This window comes from Sus scrofa, chromosome 6 (genome assembly GCF_054392235.1).
Source record: "Sus scrofa isolate SSC_HxYL_T2T_F1_AM1 chromosome 6, Sscrofa_HxYL_maternal_Yorkshire_Landrace_v2.0, whole genome shotgun sequence".
Classification (NCBI taxonomy): Eukaryota; Metazoa; Chordata; class Mammalia; order Artiodactyla; family Suidae; genus Sus; species Sus scrofa.
The window spans coordinates 167,408,474-167,425,874 of NC_139388.1; the positions used below are offsets into that span (position 1 = coordinate 167,408,474).

Sequence of the window (17,401 nt, forward strand, 5' to 3'; positions counted from 1 at the left end):
TTTGTCCACTAGAGCTGGAATTTCCTCAGGCAGCTGAAACCCCAGCCCCTGGGTCGTAGATAATTCTCTTCTCAATAAACCCTCCTCACTGTAGCCACCTCTCCCCAAGCTTCGACTTGGCCAGAGTCCAGGGGGAGGCCCGCAGGTGTCGGGGGAGGAGCCCAGTGCTCTAGGTGGGGCTTTGCGTCCTGGATCGGACTCTGTCTGCGGCCCACGGGCAGCCCTTCCCTTCTCGGAGCCTCCGTTTCCTCACCTGTAAAAGGAGGGAGTTAAGTAGAAAGAGCCTTCCAGTGCAGCAGTCTTTGAACGTTTCAGTTAAGTAAACATTTTCCAAACCCGCTGCCAAGTGCCAGTTCTGAGTCGGCAGTGGAGAGAGAGATGAACCAAGGCCGGGTTCCTGCCTTCGATTAGAGTTCTTCACGCCCTTCCCAACTAAAGCGTTCTTGAGGAAAAGTTTACGTGGTGGAATGCTCCCCTTTTTTTTCTGGTGGGTTTATGTTTCGTTACTGAAGAGGTTTGAGGGGCGACTCCCCTGGGATGGCTTGGCCTGGCCCGACTTTTCTCGCTGATTCTCTGCAAACACCCCCTGTGAGCACGTCACGGCCTGGGCCCTCTGGGTGGGGTGCAGGGCTGGGGAGCTGGGGAGGGCAGTCATGCTGTAATATGTGCCCAAGGGGCAAAGTGATGAAGCCCGAAAAATGCTGGCCGGGAAACCAGAGTTTTGGTTCTGCCCCCCACCAACTGTGCGCCTTCAGGCGAGACCCTTCCCCACTCTGGACCGCTTTCTCCCCATTTGTAAAATGAAGGGCTTTGACTAAGCATGTGCACACGTGTCTCCAAACACTCATGTTCTGTGGTTCTGTGATTCTAGGATTGTCTGGGGACATATTGAGCCGCAGTCCAAGAAAGTCCCAGCTGCCCTTGCCTGAACTGATTCTCGTTGTCCTACACAGAGACCCGAGGGCCGGAAGCCGAGCGAAGTGGCACACAAGAGCATCGAGGCGGTGGTGGCCCGGCTGGAGAAGCAGAACGGCCTGAGCCTGGGCCGCAGCACGTGTCCGGAAGAGGTCTTCGTGGAGGCCTCGCCGGGCCCCGAGGACATGGACAGTCTGGAGGAGGCCGCCGTGCCCCGGGCTCTGTATGAGGAGCTGCTGCGCAACTACCAGCAGCAGCAGGAGGAGATGCGCCACCTCCAGCAGGAGCTGGAGCGGACTCGGAGGCAGCTGGTTCAGCAGGCCAAGAAGCTCAAGGAGTACGGGGCGCTCGTGTCCGAGATGAAGGAGCTCCGCGACCTCAACCGGAGGCTGCAGGACGTGCTGCTCCTGAGGCTGGGCAGTGGTGAGTGCCCCCGCGGGGGGATGCTGGGTGCAGCTCCTCCTCCAGGAGGGCACGGGGAGAGGCAGGCCAGGTGCCCCGGGCCCGGCAGGCAGCTTCCCCAGGCTAGAACCACGCCCCTCTCCGAGTGCCCCCTATAGGAGCCTATGGACACAGCAGCCGCCGCGCTCCTGGCACACAGCGGGCAGCGCTGTGAAACGCGGCTCGGAGAACCAGAGCTGCCACCACTCGCTACAGCATTCATGTGGCCAGAGGCGGGACCCCCGAGGGGGGTTTCAGGAGAGTAAAGACAGCCAGATAGGGTCGTGGAAAGTGTGTCACTTCAGGTCAGAAAGTGATGAATCCATGAGAGCCGTGTGGATAAGACGACAGGAGAGCTCCAAGGTTGGAGAGAGGGAGTTTGTAACTGGGGGGGCTTCAGGAGCGAACCGGGCCTTGCAGGATGGGCGGTATTTCAAGGCACCAGAGGAGGCGGAGGGCACAGCTACCCCTGGGGCGAAGGGCGAGTGAATGTTGCGGTCAGGTGATTGGAGGCCTTGCAAGCTCTGCCAGCCCCGGGGTGTCTGGACTTGGTAGGAAGGAGAAACATTAAAAAGGTTTTGAGCAGAGAGGCACGGGGCCTTAGGAAGATTCCTGTAAACGTGTGTCGAACACCTTTGGTTTGCTCATGGCATAACTTAACGAGCTCTTTCATTGCAACCGATTCCCACACACCAGGACTCTAGATTTTCTCCTCTCATGTGGTTTAGCTGCAAGAGTCGGGGGGGATCTGAAAGGCAGTGGCCTTGCCAGCAGGGGACATGCTGCCAGCCTGAAAGGGAAAGATAGAACCCCCCTTTCAGAACACAGGCATCCAGAAGTGTAAGAGGCAGAGGCCAGTCGGCCTGGAGCAAATCAGTGTCACCCAAGTCCACAGCCTCCGCATCCCCTCAGGACGGTCGGTGATGACCCTGTGCCTGTGTCCTGGCTCCAGGAAGGGATGGTCTCGTCTGGGAGCCAAAGCGCTGTCCCCAAAGTTGAAATCAAAGGTAACGTTGTGCCCAGGCAGGAAGCCTTGTGCTGTCAGATAACAGATGGATGTGTAAAGCCTCGTTCCTCTTGGATTTTTAGGTACATGTGTTCTTACCCGACCTCGCTCACATCTGTAGCGCCTTTCGCTGCCTACAGGACGTCTCCAAGGCAGTGTCTCAGTCCATCTTGAGGGCGGCCCAGGGAGTCAGCAAGAGGCCTTCTCGTGCCCTGGTCACAAAGAAGGGAAGGGGGGTTGGGACTTACCCAGAGTCACCTGGGGAGGCAGAGGCAGGGCTCACCGCCGACCACATCCCTGATTCCTAGGCTGCAGTGTCCCCACTCCCCAGCCCTGCCTTGGTCGTGGCCCGTCTCCCAAGTCATAGCGCCTGGGGGCACAGGGACACTGAAGGTCATGTGAGGTGCATCGTAAAAAGTCATTAATGTTCTTTATCAAAATAAAATCTCCCAGAGAAACCCTAACTGTAAAAATGTGTGAAAGCTGCCTTGATCTTAGGGTGGGAGTGGGGAGAGAACTGAGATTTTTCAGGGAGAAGAGCGTCTCTTGGTCTCCATATAAGTCGTCTTTATTTTCACGGCACTCCGTGGGCTGCGCCTTTTGTGAACGTCTTGTGAGGTGGCGGGGGGTGGGGGGGAGCCAGCATCCTAACAACCAACACTCTGTCTGCATCATTATTTCGACTCCCAGGGAAACTGCCTGCTTGGTACCATCGTGAGCTGAGTTTAAACTCCAGAAGCCACTCCTGATCCTGTGGGGCAATAAGACACTCATTGTGTATCCGTATGTCCTCTTTCGTCTTAAAACACTTGGCCGAACTTGGCCCTCGCCACAGTTTCGGTGCACTCCCACCCCACCGGCCTGGAATGCCGTTTGGATGGCCAATGGCCGGCTCCTCTCTGACCTGAGACCCTGTCGTCGTCACAATGGCATGGACTGAATATAAATCAGTTCAAGCCATAAGTATGCAGACAGCACCCACCACAGGCAGTGCCCTCTGTGTGCGGGGACCGTGGGCCTCCCAGAAAATCATACCAGCTATCCCTGACTCGTGAAAGCTTCAAGTCCATTGATTCGCACTTGTTAACCAGAGAATGATAATGTGCCAACTTCTAAGATGAATCCACAAGAATATAATCAAAGGGTCTCTACCCCAAGGGGAGTTTGTATGTTTTCATGGATGTGGTCTAGTCTAGTCTTTGGAATCAGGCAGGCCTGGATTCAAACCCAACTTTCCCACTTCCCAACTCTGTAGCTTTGGGAACCTTCTTTCCTTGCTTTCTTCCCTCCTTCCCGCCTTTCTTCCCCAGAAGGAGGTCTCCTGGTCTCCGCTGAGTGCCAGGCATTTTGCCTGGTGATTAAAGTTCAATGGAGCCGAGATACAGCCCTTGGCCCCTGCCCTTGGGGAGCTCAAAGTCTGATAAAGGAAACGGTCACCAACAGTGCCAGCACAGTGACAGAAGCTCTGCTTTGGGGCCGAATTTGGGGGGAATCAAGGAAGAAAGGCTTCCCGAAGGAAGTAACGTCTAGGCTGGAGCCTGAAGGATGCATTTTTGTGGGAAGAGGGAGGAGCCATCCAGGCAGAGGACGCCTTTCTGAGCCTTGATGTGCTCATCTGTGAAATGGAAACAGTAGCATCCCTGTCACAGCTCACGTCTGCCGTTGCAGTGATGCTCATTTACCATGAGCTCCTTTTGCACACCATTTAGTCGACGGGCTAAGACAGGGTCCGATTTGGTTGTTAACTCTGGCTCCCCTAGCCGGTAATTAGCTGCTTGGCCTTGAGCAGATTAACCAGCTTCTCTGCCTCTCAGGGTCTTCTGCTGGAGAAGAGAAAAGGGGTTATACATGTGTTCGTTCATTCAGGCAGCTCACATGGACCACATGCTTCCTGAGCCCAGGAACTTGGGGAGATACAAAGAAGACTAGATCCTGGGGAGGGCGTCGTGGTGGAGATAAACCTGTGAGCGAGTGATTGAAATGCAGTGTGACGAGTTCTGGGGAAGTTGCTGAGATGTGAAGGTGAAACTCTTCTCTCTGAAAAGCCAGACTCATGCACTGTACACACCGCCAAGAAAGCTGCACCAAGGCAGAGCCAGAAAGGGACTGCCGGGGTGTCTTTGATTCGTGGCCTTACATGTCCTCTAAGCAGCACACCCCAGCTTGGGGTTGATGTGTGGTCTGGGCTTCACCAACCTTGTGCCCTTGGACCTGGCTCAGTCATTGCTCTTAGAGGCCTGCACTTGCGGATTTTCTCCTGCCCACCCCCTCCAGGGGCCCATCTCGGGCACCTTTGCCCATCTTGGGTGCTGGATCACCCACAGGTCGGGATGCTCGGTTTTAAAAAGAAGGGTGCCGGCCTGGAAGAATCATCGCTGACTCCCCCAGGCCTGGGTCCCTGCAGACCAGACCTTGGATGGGAGAGGGCTGAGAGCAGGAACCTGCCTCTTGGGCCTGATGGGGACCTCAGAGTGGTGAACACGTCCCCTAGTGGCCAGGAGCTGTAATGGACCACCTGGTGGAGGGTAGGGTCATCAGCAAGATGGTGTGAGGAGGTGTTTCAGAGACTTTGCTGGATGACTCACTTCTTCACTGGTGTAGTCATTCATTCGTTCTTGCATTCATTCCGCAAACAAACACAAGGCAGTTTCACAGGAGAGATTCTCTCGAACATGGAATCATGGAGTTGTGGAGAGCTTAAAGATGTGCTAGGCTGTTGCCTTTGTGTTGCTGATGAGGAAACCCGCCTGGCAAGTGTCACAGGCCTATTCCCAGGAGTCTCCTGGCCTCTGGTCCAGGGAGCCTCTCTCTGGGCTCTCACCTCCATGCCCTTCTTTGACCTTGGACTTCATTGTCACTGGCATGGCAGTGACTCCCAGCCCAACCCCCACAAAAGACGTCTTCTCGCCGTAAAACAGAACTTTCCTTTTTGGTGATCACAGCTCAGGAAGCAGCCCCCTGATAGGAAGGAACCTCATTCTCGAACCCTGAGGGTCCCTTCTGGCCGGGCCTCTGTGATAGCGTCAAAACTGCACGAGGCGGCAAGTGTAAAGACTACAGCCCTGTGACCAGCAAATGATAAGCATTCAATAGATGCCATTTTCTTTTCCCTTTTCTGTCCTTTCCCGTTCACCTTGTCCCAGAGAAGCAGGTGCTGAGGACACAAGCAGCATGAAGATCTTCTGATTTATAAAGTACAGGTTCACCTGTGTGTGTATCCATTCGTTTATGCTTTCATTCCTTCAGCATTTATTGAGGGTGTGCTTTGTGCCGGGACTGTGTTAGGTGCTAGAAACATGGGAATGAATAAGACAGTCCCTTTTGAAAACGTCTAGGAGCGAGGGGGTGAGAGAGTGGTGTGTATTGAACCAAGGCTTGGCAGACTCCCAGAATCCCAAGGGGATGAGGGGACGCAGAACAGCGAGAGCCAGTGGCAGGGGTGAGCTCTGGCGTACGGACAAGCTCTGGTTTCCCCTTGGCCGGATCCCGTGTTCTTCGAGGTCAGAGAGCAAGGCCACGATGTCCGCCTCAGCCTTTGGCCCTCTCCCTCTTAGTTCCCATCACCTTGCGGCGATGTGTCAGTTCAGCTAAGGCTGGAGAGGGCTCCGTGAGCAGCACAGAGGAGGAGACGGAATCCTGCCTTCAAGATGCGCACAGCCCGAGGCGGCGCGCAGATGTGTGCTCGGGACACTGGCAGAACCAGCCGAGGAGCAAGTGCCGCTACGGGGGCAGGGGGGTTGGGGGAGGCGCCCGATGGCTTCAGGTTTTGTGTGCACTTTGTCGGGGAATGGAGGGAGAAGTGATGAATTCCAGCCAGAAGAGGCATAAGAATAATAAGAGAAATTCACATGTACATGACACTTCACAGGCTTCAAAGACCTTGACATTTTTATCTCATTGGACTGTTCCGACAGCCTTATTGCAAGGCCAGGTAAGGATTATTATCTCCATTTGAGAGAGGAGAAGGCAAAAAGAAGCGATAATGTCCCTGTCGGCCGGATCACAAGCTGGTTGAAACTTTTTGAAGGCGAAAGCCATTGTGGCCTGCAAATCTGTCCTGGCTCTTTGGAGTTGGGTCTCTCTCACCTCTGTCCCCCTCTGGGCTCGTGCCTTGTGTTCTGTCCAGGGTCCGTTAAAATACCGGCTTTGATCTTTAAAATCCTTTGCGGTCTGAGCTGGATTCTTTAAGCGCAGGTCTCTGAGGGTGCCTTTGAGAAGGCAGCTAATGTCAGCCAGACGCCTCCCGCTGGCTTCCCCTGTGCTGGAGCCAGCGTGTTCTCTGGCAGTGGATATTACTTGAGTTTGAATCTCAGCTCTCTAGTTCTTTAACTGTGCGACTTCAGGCAGATAATTTAACTCTTCTTAGCCTTTGTTTTCTCCTCTGTAACCTGGATATCTTAATGCCTACCTCCTATAGAGGCAGGAGAGCCTGGTCAGTCATTAAGAGCCTGCGTGGGTGCTGCGGTCAGAAATACTGGCGTTTCGAGCACTAGCTTTTCCAGTCTGATTTCGTTGGGCAAGTTACTTAACTTCCTGAGCCTTAGCATCCTTATCCATAAAGCAGAGGCAATGACAGTACCACCCATTATGGTTCTTACGAAGACTGAAGGGGCAAATGCAGGTAAAGACCTCCACCCAGGGGCTGGCACATGGGGGACAAGTATTAATCATGCAGGATCACTTGGGGATGCAGGTGAAATAACGTGTGTATGCTGCTTGGCACGTCACAGGCACCCTTTGTCCTACAGCAGAGCACAGATGTGGTTGTCTTGGCATATCTTTTTTTTTTTTTTTCTTTTAATTTTTAGGACCGCACCTGTGGCATATGGAGGTTCCCAGACTAGGGGTCCAATCAGAGCTACAGCTGCCAGCCTACCCCACGGCCACCGCAACGCCAGATCCAAGCCACATCTGTGACCTACACCACAGCTCACGGCAACTCCAGATCCTTAACCCACTTATCGAGGCCAAGGATCGAACCCGCAACCTCATGGTTCCTAGTCGGATTTGTTTCCACTGCACCACAGTGGGAACTCCACACTAGCGTATCTTAATCATTGGTCAACCCCTGATGTCTCCTGGAGGTTGCTAGTTCCCCTTGTAAGTCCTCAGAAACCCTGTTTGAATTGTCCATTTTACAGCTACGCCTGGACTTGATTTCAAGCTCACTGGTCTGTAGTTTATTGAATTCTCCCTCCACCCACTTTTCCTGGGCGGAATTCCGTCCTCCCCTCCCCAGTCCTCAGCCGCCCCTTGGATCCCCTGGTTCCGTTGCCTGTGCCGTGGTTCCCTTCCTGGGGCCTGAGTATCGCAAAGCTCTTTTCCGTCTCCTTCAACCCTCAGTTCATTCTCACCGATACACAGGAGCGCTCACCAGTGTGGGGCTCTGAGCGAGAGAAGGCTGAGGAGGATGAGCGGGAGGCAGCCTGTCAGCCCAGGTTCTCGTATCGCCACCACCCAGGAGGTCCACGACCCACCACTGCCTTTCATACCAGTTGAGCAGGGCCCAAACCACCGTGCCCTGTGCCTGCATACGCTGGGTGGCAGGAGAAGGTCTAACAGGGGGAAGCGGAGTTGTTTCTCTTAAAGATACGGGCCATCCGGGCCGTCTTCCGCCTTGAAGGACTTTCTGCACTCTTGACTGAATCGGCATTAGCCATGGTTCATCCTTGATGGTGTAAGAGCTAATCGCAGAGTGGCGGGACAGTCCAGGACCCTCCCTTCCGCTTTCCGGGCAACGGGAATGGGGCTGAGGGACAACTCCAGGCTGTCCTTCTGTTCCTGCTAAGGTGGCCAGAAGGTGAAGGAGCGGCTGGCTTCTCTCCGTTGCCGGAATAGGAACATGTTTCCCTCTTAGAACAGGGCTTTGCCTGCTGGTCGTCTGCTTCCATGTGGCCTGGTGGCAGGCTTGTTTTCTGCTGGCTTTGCCGGTCAGAGGAGGTGGAGGTGGGAGAGGTGGGAAAGGGCTCCCCATGGGCCAGGCTGACCCTCTGAACACCAGCTCGTGCCCGACAGCTGTTTTCAAACCTCAGACAAAGCCAGCAGTGGGTAACATCCAACGAGGATGCGGGCTCGGGGAGAGGAAGTGGATGGTCTCAGACAGCAGGAGAGCCTGGTGAAGATTTGGAATTGAACGCAGCAGGTTAAGGACCTGGCGTTGTCTCTGCAGCTGCTCTGGTCACTGCTGAGGTGCAGGTTTGCTCCCCTGCCCCAGTGCAGAGGGTTAAAGATCTGCCATTGCCACAGCTGTGGCATAGGTCATAGCTCAGGCTTAGATTTGATCCCTGGCCCCAGGAACTTCCGCATGCTGTGGGTGCAGCTGAGAAAGAAGAAGGAAAAAGTTTGGAATTATAAGAGAAGCTGGCTTATCCAGGGACCACGAGTAGTTTCTGACTGGACTGGAGGGAGAGACGAGGCTGCAGAGGTGGCCGAGAGCACCTAGAAACTGCCCAGCCCTTACCGCGGGGGGCAGGGGCGCCCTCCCTCGACCTCAGAGTGGCCCTTTCTCTCTGAACCGAGCAAGTCAGTCAGCCACCATTTAGCAAAGATGAATCCCATGGGGTTCCAGCCCTGGAAGCGTTCGTGGCCTTAAGGAGGTGCTCCCACAAGGCCAAAGTCAAGGATTGATTTATTGGGGCGATGTTAGCTACAGGCTGAAACGTTGCCTCCCGTGGCTCTTGCCCTCGGGTGCTCACGTAGGGATCTGAGGGCAGCCCTTACGCCACCTGCCCCACCTATTCCTACCGCCCACCCAGCCAGCCGTGGGGTCCAGAACCATGCATTCAGTGCTTGCTTGGGGCCCTCGATGCCGGTCTGGCAGGGCAGACGCCGCTGCTCGGCACATCCCTGCCATTTGGGTGCTGCTTGTGTCCAGACAGTGGCATGGGAGGGAGCTGGCAGAATGGCAGGTGAAGCACAGCCCAGCTGTGCCTGGCCACCCAGCTGGAGAGGGTAGACTCAGAGCTGCTGGAGGTGAGATGAATCCTGGGGCGCCCCTACCCACCCGCACCATTGCGGAGTTCTTCACAGACACCCTAGCAAGGTCAGGGAAGGTCAGAGGGGAGCCGAGGCCCCAGATTGTGGGCAGGCATCACGTGAGAGGCCTGTGAAATCTCAAAACTGCCGTTAGCTGGAGAGATGCAGGGTGGTGGAGAGACCAAGGCTTTGGGCTCTAGCAACCCTGAATTTTTTGACTTTTGGCGGATTACTGTACCTCTTTAAGCTTCTACAAAAGTCATAAGGTAGCTTTGACAAGACTTCCGTGAGAATTACCTTCTTTCATGCAGCTTAAGTTTAACGAGCATTCTTTCTGTGCCAGGGACGTTGGCTGGCTTAGGGGACAGCGTGTGACCAGGGCAGTGACTGTCCATGGCGTTTCCACGCTAACCGGGAAGATGGGAAACAAGTAAGAGGTTGACTCTGGGGTGTCAGGATTAAAAGATTTCGCAATAGGTATTTTGAGGTAAGGTCCTAGGAGTTGTTCGGCAGGGGTCGCTCCGCTTTCCTTCTCAGGAAGAAGCAAATATGTCCTTTGAAACGGGCACCTGCAGTTCCTCAAAGTGGGGAAAATACCCTGAGCCCACGACTGAGGACCTGGGCCTGCTGCTGCCACCCCTGTCTGGCTGGGCTTCTGCCCGCTGGAGAAGGGGCTCCCTGAGTCCCTCCCAACTCTGCTGCTCTGTGCCCCTCACTCCCTGAGCGCCCAGCCTCACTGCGGAGGCATCCACGTGAGCCCCAGGGGTCTGGTCCATTCCAGGACCTCGGGCCAGAAAGGCCTGTCCTGCCTCTGCCCAGAGATGGGGGGAGGGGGGAAGGGCCCGAGGAACCATGGCCGGAGTGACCCTGTCCCCCTGCCTGACCACCGCTCCACCTCCCCTAGACCTCATCCCCATCAGCCTCCCGTCGGAGCTTGCCGCTTCCCTGAAGCTCCCGGGCGGGACCCCTGAGCCGGGGGTGAGCTCTCCCCCCACACGCCGGTGCCCATCATCCTGCTGCCGCTCCTGGTCTGTCAGTGAGCCTCAGTTATGCACTGCTCGCCATCACCCCCTCGCCGTGCCCAGATAACTACCCTGCCCTTGCCTCCCAGCCAGCTCCAGCCTCAGCGCGAAGTTCGTGGCCATCCTTCGGAAGCCTCCCTGGCCTCCTCCAGGTGTGGCACCCCCTCCTTGGCCCCTGCTCCCAGTCCGGTCCTTCCCCTTGTCGGCCGCACGGGGTGGTGGTGATCTGCTGCCTCTGTCTTTCCACCAGTGGACTGCAAGTTATTCAAAGCCGCCCGGCCCAGGGCCGGCACTTAGTAGGTGCCTGGTAGATTCTCACTGATGGAAGGAGCCAGATTTGCCCCCACCCTCCCTGGGAACACCAAGAGGTTTCTGGGGGCTAAGAAACAGAGGCGTCGCTGTGGCAGCAGGTGCGAGTCACTGATGCCTCTCGGGGGGTGCTGAGGCCCGTGAGGCTGATCCACCTGCCGGCTGCGGGCCACCTCCCCACTCTCTCTCCAGGCCCTTGTGTCCCTCCTTCAGTGCCACTCTCTCTCCCCATGCTGGGCTCCTTTTCAGCAGGGGGGATTGTCTCTTCCCACGGAGTCCGGTGTGCCTCTGTGCCACAGTCGGTGTATGCTTTAAGGATTTTGACTTGCTTCATTTCGCATTTAGGAAGAAACTAGAACGATGCCTATGGCAAAGAAACTTCCTATTCGTTTGCAGAAGTAAATGAAAGACTTTAATACTTTTTAAGGAAAATCTGTTATTATTAGCCCCTTTGTTTCAGCAGAAATCAGAATGGTATTTAGCATCCAGACATACGTATTTTGAAGAAATAGGCGATTTTTAAATCTCCTGGAAGTAACACAAGCATTAACTGTCAGAAAGGTTTTCAGGAAGAATACTAGCATTCGTCCCGTTTAAGCTAGACACGAACAGAGAACAGTATAATTTCATTTATTTGTTGTGCCAACAGACATTTACCAAGCCCCTTACTCTGTGCTGTGATTCCCATTTTATGGGCACGGGCCCTGGGGCTTTAGAAGTTCAAGGAAATAAACGGAACCCGGAACCAGGGTTCGCATCAGGTTTTCTGGCACCAAAGCCAGTGTTTGTCCACCAACTCGCAGCTGTCTGTGTGCCATGTAGTGGGAGCTCCGTTCTCAGCTCCGTTCTCAGCTTCTCCAGCACGGGGCCACGCCGCACTTGGCCCTAGGTCCCCAGTGCCTCTTAACAGGGCTCAGTCAGGGTGTGCAGTCGGGATTGTGTGCTGAGCGGGCTCCTGAATGACTGAATGAAAAGACAAGCGCTCTCTTTTACACTTTTTCAAAAGCCGCCGTTACCCAGCTGAGAGGTTTCTCTCTGTGGAAGGTATATTTTCTCTAAAATAAACCTGAAGTGGATCAAAAGGCCTTTTTTTTTTTTTTATTCCACTCTTCCCACAAAATGAAAAAAGTTCCTTTGTTACTTAAAATATCTGCACCAGATCGTGCGATGCTGTCTCTCAGCCCAAGTGCTTATTATTGTGGCTAATTTGGTCACATGCGTTTGAAGGAGAACAATGCATCAGAAATTTTTAAAAGCAAAACAGCAATCTGAAGCGTTTGTTGTAATGAGATGTAAATTGCCAACATTGTAGTGGAGCCCACTAAAATTTGCAATGAAGGGTCCCCCCCCCCCCCCGCTTTTAAATGAAAAGCAGCAGAGGCCTTCCCTCCTCTCCCCAAAGAAACCACACACTTTTTGTTCCTTTTCTCTCTGGTTCTGTAATCCTAAACAGCCCGCTTTACGCACAGATTCAGTCCTTCATTTATCTGCATTTTCGGAGCCTGTGTCTGAGCCTCTGTCCTGTGCCTCCCTCAGAGGCATCCTCAGCCTGCACGGTGGCAATTGGCAGTGCCCATTCTGCAGGTAGGAAAGCTGAGCCACAGAGAGGTGAGGTGACGAGTCTCAGGTCGTGCAGCTTTGGGTGCACGTCCAGGTCTCCTGATGAACTGCTTCCAAGATGAACCCTTGGTCGGCGTGTCCCCCTTGCTAAGTAAGACACAGGTGCCTTCTGTACGTGACGCCGGAGGAGGTGGTGGCACAGGGCTAATCCCTGACGGTCACCAGATATGAAACAGTGCTGACCGAGACTGTTAGGAAACAGCGGTCCTTGAGAGGCAGGCGATCCCAGGACAGTAGCCTCGGTATTTGACAGAACTCTCTTGGCCCCCGAGGAGACCCCCGCAGAGGAGCGGAGGTGGGTATCTGTGGAGCGCAGGTCCCTGCTCTGGGCCGGACCCGAGCTGGGGCCTCGGGGCCAGAGAAGACCAGCCGGACCCAGGCTCACAGAGGCCACAGATCAGCAGTGGACTGACTCGAGCACCCACGTATGACTTCTGTGAGGGAGAGCAGTGGGGTGAGCCGCTATTTATGGAGCACCCGCTCTGTGCCGGAGTCTGATTAGTCATTTCACCTGTGCGGTTAGCTCCTCTAGTCCTCAGTCTGGCCAGGTCGCCCCTGTCATTCCGCCTCTCGGGTGAGGCAAGGTTAAATCCTTACAGACATGCAAAATTACCTATTGAGGGTGAAACTTGAACCAGGCACTGTGCTGAGCCCTGGTCTCTGACATAAAAAAAAAAAAAAAAGACACAGTCCCTGCCTGCCCTCAGGCCTCACCGACTAGTAGGGGGGGCACAGAAACAAGTAAATGAGGGCATCTGATGATGGCTAGGGGAGGGGGCCCACAGGAGGGCAGAGCCTGACTCTCTGAGGAAGCTCGCAGCTCCCTTCAGTAGCAGGTAGCAAATCAAGAATGTAAACCCTGGTCTCTCTGTCTCCAGATTCCAAGCCAAGGGGTAGAAGGAATTGCTCCCCTCTGTTTGGAAGGATGGGGTGGCATCTCAGTCAGACCTTGAATCCCTGATGGAGTTTGAGTAGGCGGGCATCTGTGGGCAGAATGATCTGGACAGAGGGAATGGCAGAAAGACTGAGAAGCAAGAGGGGAGGAGGTGTGAGAGGAGAGGGTCAGGCATGCCGCTTTGGAAGGGAGTCTGACTATGGGGGGGCTGGGGGGGTGGAGTCAGAGGAGTGACCCTTGCTCCCAGCCCTTGATCCTTCCGATGCCCGTAGGTGTCCTTGTGTCACCGTCCGAACTGTCCGTTCCCCTGGCTGGATGTTTCCCATTTCTTCTTAACTTTGAGCCCTTGGGCTGCAAAAAGGTTACAGATTTTTGAGAACAGCTTCCCACCATCCCAGGCCCACCCCCCAGCACCTCTCCTCAGCAGCAGGGCTTTATTTCAGACTCTGCGCCAGCCAATGTAAGTCTCTTTCTCCCCCACAACTCTCTTCTCTCTTGTGTTATGAAGCATTTACTGACAGCCTGCAAGATGCCAGGTGTTGCCTAGGTGCCAAGGTTGCAAAGAATGAAATTTTGCCCTTTGAGAGCCTCACAGTTTGTTGTGGACAACAGGCAGATGGGTAGACAGTTGCAAGTATGATTCTTCACAGAGGAGACACCGGAACTCTGGGCGGCACCTAAATTCTGTTCTGACCTGGGCCTTGGCAGGCAGAGGAGCTGGAGTTCAAGGCCAAAACAATAGCACCTCCAAAGGCCCAGAGGCTGCGGTCAACACAGCATCGGAGCAGAAGCCAGTGTGGGGAGAGCAGGAAGTGAGCTCCGGAGAGGAGGCGTTAGGAAGGCTGTGGGGTGCGACTTGATTCTGGGGGTGAGGACGCACCTGGTCGTACGGGGATCTCTCTGACGGCCCGTGTTGAAATGGATGTGAGAGAACCAGCCTGAAGCCAGAGCTCAGGTGGATTCGTCTCTTGTCCAGCGTCTTCCTCTCATGGAAGGACAAGGAGGCTTTAGAGGAGAGACTTTACCTTGCCTGTGGCTGCATCCACTGCCTCCTCTCGGCCCCATCCTTTTTCCTGTCGCCGAATGTCAGAGCAGGAAGGGACCTTCCATGCCACCTCGGCCAGGCCCTTCAGCAAAACTGAAGTAATTATTTCTTCCCTGATCTAAGCAAACCTCAAATGCTCCCCTTCAGTTTGGTTATATCTCAGAAATTCAACCTCGATCCCTCACAGAGAGAGGAGAAACTTTGACCTGTGCTTCCGAAACCTTAGAATTACTCATTCATCGTTGGCATTGGTTTAGCAAACATTCAGAGAGCACCTACTCATGCCAGGTGCTGGGGGCAAAGAAGAATAAGCCCTCGGCCCAGCTCTTGGGTAGGTGGCGCGGTATCGGGAAATGCAGTCAGGACCGTCATGAGGCTCTCGGTCCTTGGCGCTGCCACCTTGTGCTTCCACGGTTTACCCCCCGCCGCGCTGCCGTCAGCTTTGTGCACCGCCTTCCATCACCGACGTCTGCAGAGATTCTGTCTTGCAGGTGGCAGCCGCCGCAACTCAGGAATGATACCCTTGTTCCGGAAAGGCCTGTCGTGACGCATTTTAGCAGCAAAATCACCAGTACCTTCACGACCACCCGCCAAAGCAAGGGTGTGGCGGTGGAACATAGAATGGTAGCCAGGTTGTCGGTGAGGCTTTAGTGCACAGGCAGTTCTGCACCAAGTGGCTCATGGCGATTAAGATACCGGAAGCTTGGACCATGAAACTCCTTGTTTACCTAAGTTCTGTGCACAGCCCTGGGGCCCAGCTTTGCTTCCCATCCCAGTCCACCTTCGGAAGTTTTCGCCATCGGGAGAGCTTCCAGGAGGCCGGACTCTCCGTTGGCCTTTGGAGTTGCTCCCCTGCAAAAGTTAGTCAAGTCATTCGGCCTTACTGACTCGTTTTCATCCTGTTTCTCTGCCCTTTGGTAATCAGGGCACGGCACAATAGGTGATTTAAAAAATAGTCCACCATTTTTAAAAGCTCGAGGAGAAAAAAAAATATCCCCCTTAGAAATCACCATTTGCCTAGCTGCCTTTCACTGTTTAAACCGTACATAATTTGTGTTGATTGCATTAAAATAAAAATCAGGGTAGCTGCTGGTTCAGGCAATCAAGGGACTTAATCTGTATTGTATTTTAATTTCTTGGTTGAAAGGCTCCTGTCTAGATCCTAGGCCTTGGGAGGGGGAGGCCTTTGCATTTCTCCCTGCCGCTTTCCTGTCTTCTGCTGTGACCTGTTTCACGTAGGCTTCGGAGACGGGGTTTTGGCAAATACACAGTTTGCATAGGGCAGTTCTTGCCGCCCATTCTCCACCCCAGTGTTAACAGGACCTCTTTTCTGCACAGGAAGTCGATCCCCTGCATTTTCATTCAGACAGACAGCGACACCCTAGAAGCCTGCTTCTCATTCACGCTTAATTAGAGTCTGGTCCATTCTCGTCTTCCAGTGACCCCCCTTTTCCCCTTGTGACGTCCATACCTCATGTTATTTTCAGGCTTGGGTTTAAGTGTAGTCCAACGGACAAAAATAATCCAGCATATTTTTGTGGGTGCCACTATGTGCTGATAGATGCGTAGTTAAAAATACTTGTCTTTTATTTTCCTTGGAGTTCTAGACAGATCTCTTTTCTTAACTGCCTAGGTCCTGCCATTGACTTGGAAAAAGTAAAGTCAGAATGTCTCGAGCCAGAGCCGGAGTTACGGAGCACTTTCAGTGAGGAAGCAAACACGTCGTCCTATTACCCCGCTCCTGCACCTGTCATGGACAAGTATATCCTAGACAATGGCAAGGTAGTGTTTCAAGCTCACTATCCATTCCCTGCAAGTGTCGGTTAGTCAGCGAGAAGGTGGAGAGTGCGGTGGGAGCCAGCTTTCCGAGACCCAGCCTGACCCTCGGCCTCCTGGCCGAGCCCCGAGTAACTGCTTCCAGCATCTGTGTGTTATGACTAGTGGAGCTTTACTAGGACTTTCCCTTTTTCTCTCTCTCTTTTTTTTTTTTTTTGGTATGGTAAATGTTGGGTCAAAGCAACTGTAAACCAAAACTGACATTTAAAAATAGCGTATTATCGAGAAAGATTTATTTATGATCATTTGATGGAACCAGATGCATAAAATTTATAAGGCGATCTAGACGTGAAATATCTGACTGACAGATATGGATATGCCTCCGTATTTATCTGTTCACTCTTTAAAAAGTACTTAATGTGTTCTAAGCCCTGTGCTAAATGCCAGGGGTGCAGAGATGAATGGGCCACGCTCCTTGCCCCTAAGCTGCTTGCAAGTGGTGCATTTAGCCATTTAGTGTGGATAGCCCACAGTCCTAGGACCACATATGACTCCTAAGACTCTTTTGTAAGACTCTTGAAAAGAAATTATGAAAGAAAACTTAAGCACTGTTAATGGTTATATTGGTACGGGGTGAAGGTAGTGGAATAGCCTTTGGGAGTCTTAAAGCCCCATGATCTCGCAGCAGGCAGGGAGGAGACTTGCTAGTATTCTTCCAACGGCCACATGCATTTGTTTTGGAGGAAATAGATTGGACCCCTTTGTCTAGGCACCGTCAAATGCGGTCTCACTAGAATATTCTTTGCCACCATGGCATACATTATACACATCACCTCTCGTTCTCCCAGAGCCTCATCTGTATCGGTCTGTTTTTCTTGCCTTATGCTTCCAAAGGTCCCTGTCTAGCCAGTATCGTTCCCCAGTGGGTTGATGAGAAAGACAAGGTTGTTTTATTTGGGTTTGTCCAGGTATGTCCCTGCAACTGGCTGGACTGAGCCCAGCAGATATTATCCAGCTGAGGAAATGAGACCTATTAGTAGTCTGTAGGGCTCTTTTGGGTTTGCTGCCCTCATTTCCCACAAAGTACGTCCTCCCCTGCCAAGACAGAACTGAGGACCCAGGCCATGGGCCCCTTCTGCCTTGCCTTGCTGCACCCAGCAGGCTTTAAGAGTCTGCTTTGCAAAAAAAAAAAAAAATGGGGGTTCCTTGGTGGCACAGCAGGTTAAGGATCCGGTGTTATCATTGCTGTGGCGTGGGTTGCTGTTGTGGCGCAGGTTTGGTCCCTGGCCCTGGAACTTCCACGTGCCATGGGTGCTGCCAAAAAAAAAAAAAAAAAAGGAGCGCATTGCAGGGAAGAGAGGAAGTAGGCAGCCTGGGTTTAAGCTTAGCTCTCTCTC

The 17,401-nt window shown here is 53.6% G+C and overlaps 1 protein-coding gene across 24 annotated transcripts in view; it reads left to right on the forward strand.

The window, feature by feature from the left end:
• LOC100737108 (AGBL carboxypeptidase 4) overlaps positions 1 to 17,401 on the forward strand; it is a 1,252,169-nt gene that overhangs the window by 1,016,682 nt on the left and 218,086 nt on the right. For 10 of the 24 annotated variants that reach the window (XR_014808345.1, XM_084965119.1, XM_084965121.1 and 7 more), the window contains one exon: positions 954 to 1,338. The exons of 6 other annotated variants lie outside the window; for them this stretch is intronic. Coding sequence is in view for 13 of the 18 variants with exons in the window: in XM_084965119.1 (XP_084821245.1) it covers positions 954 to 1,338 (385 nt within the window). In the remaining 5 variants the exon portion in view is untranslated. Of the gene's footprint in view, positions 1 to 953; positions 2,364 to 2,445; positions 2,836 to 15,861; positions 16,011 to 17,401 lie in introns of those variants that run through there. 8 more of the 24 variants (XR_014808341.1, XR_014808340.1, XR_014808347.1 and 5 more) reach the window with 3 other exon arrangements.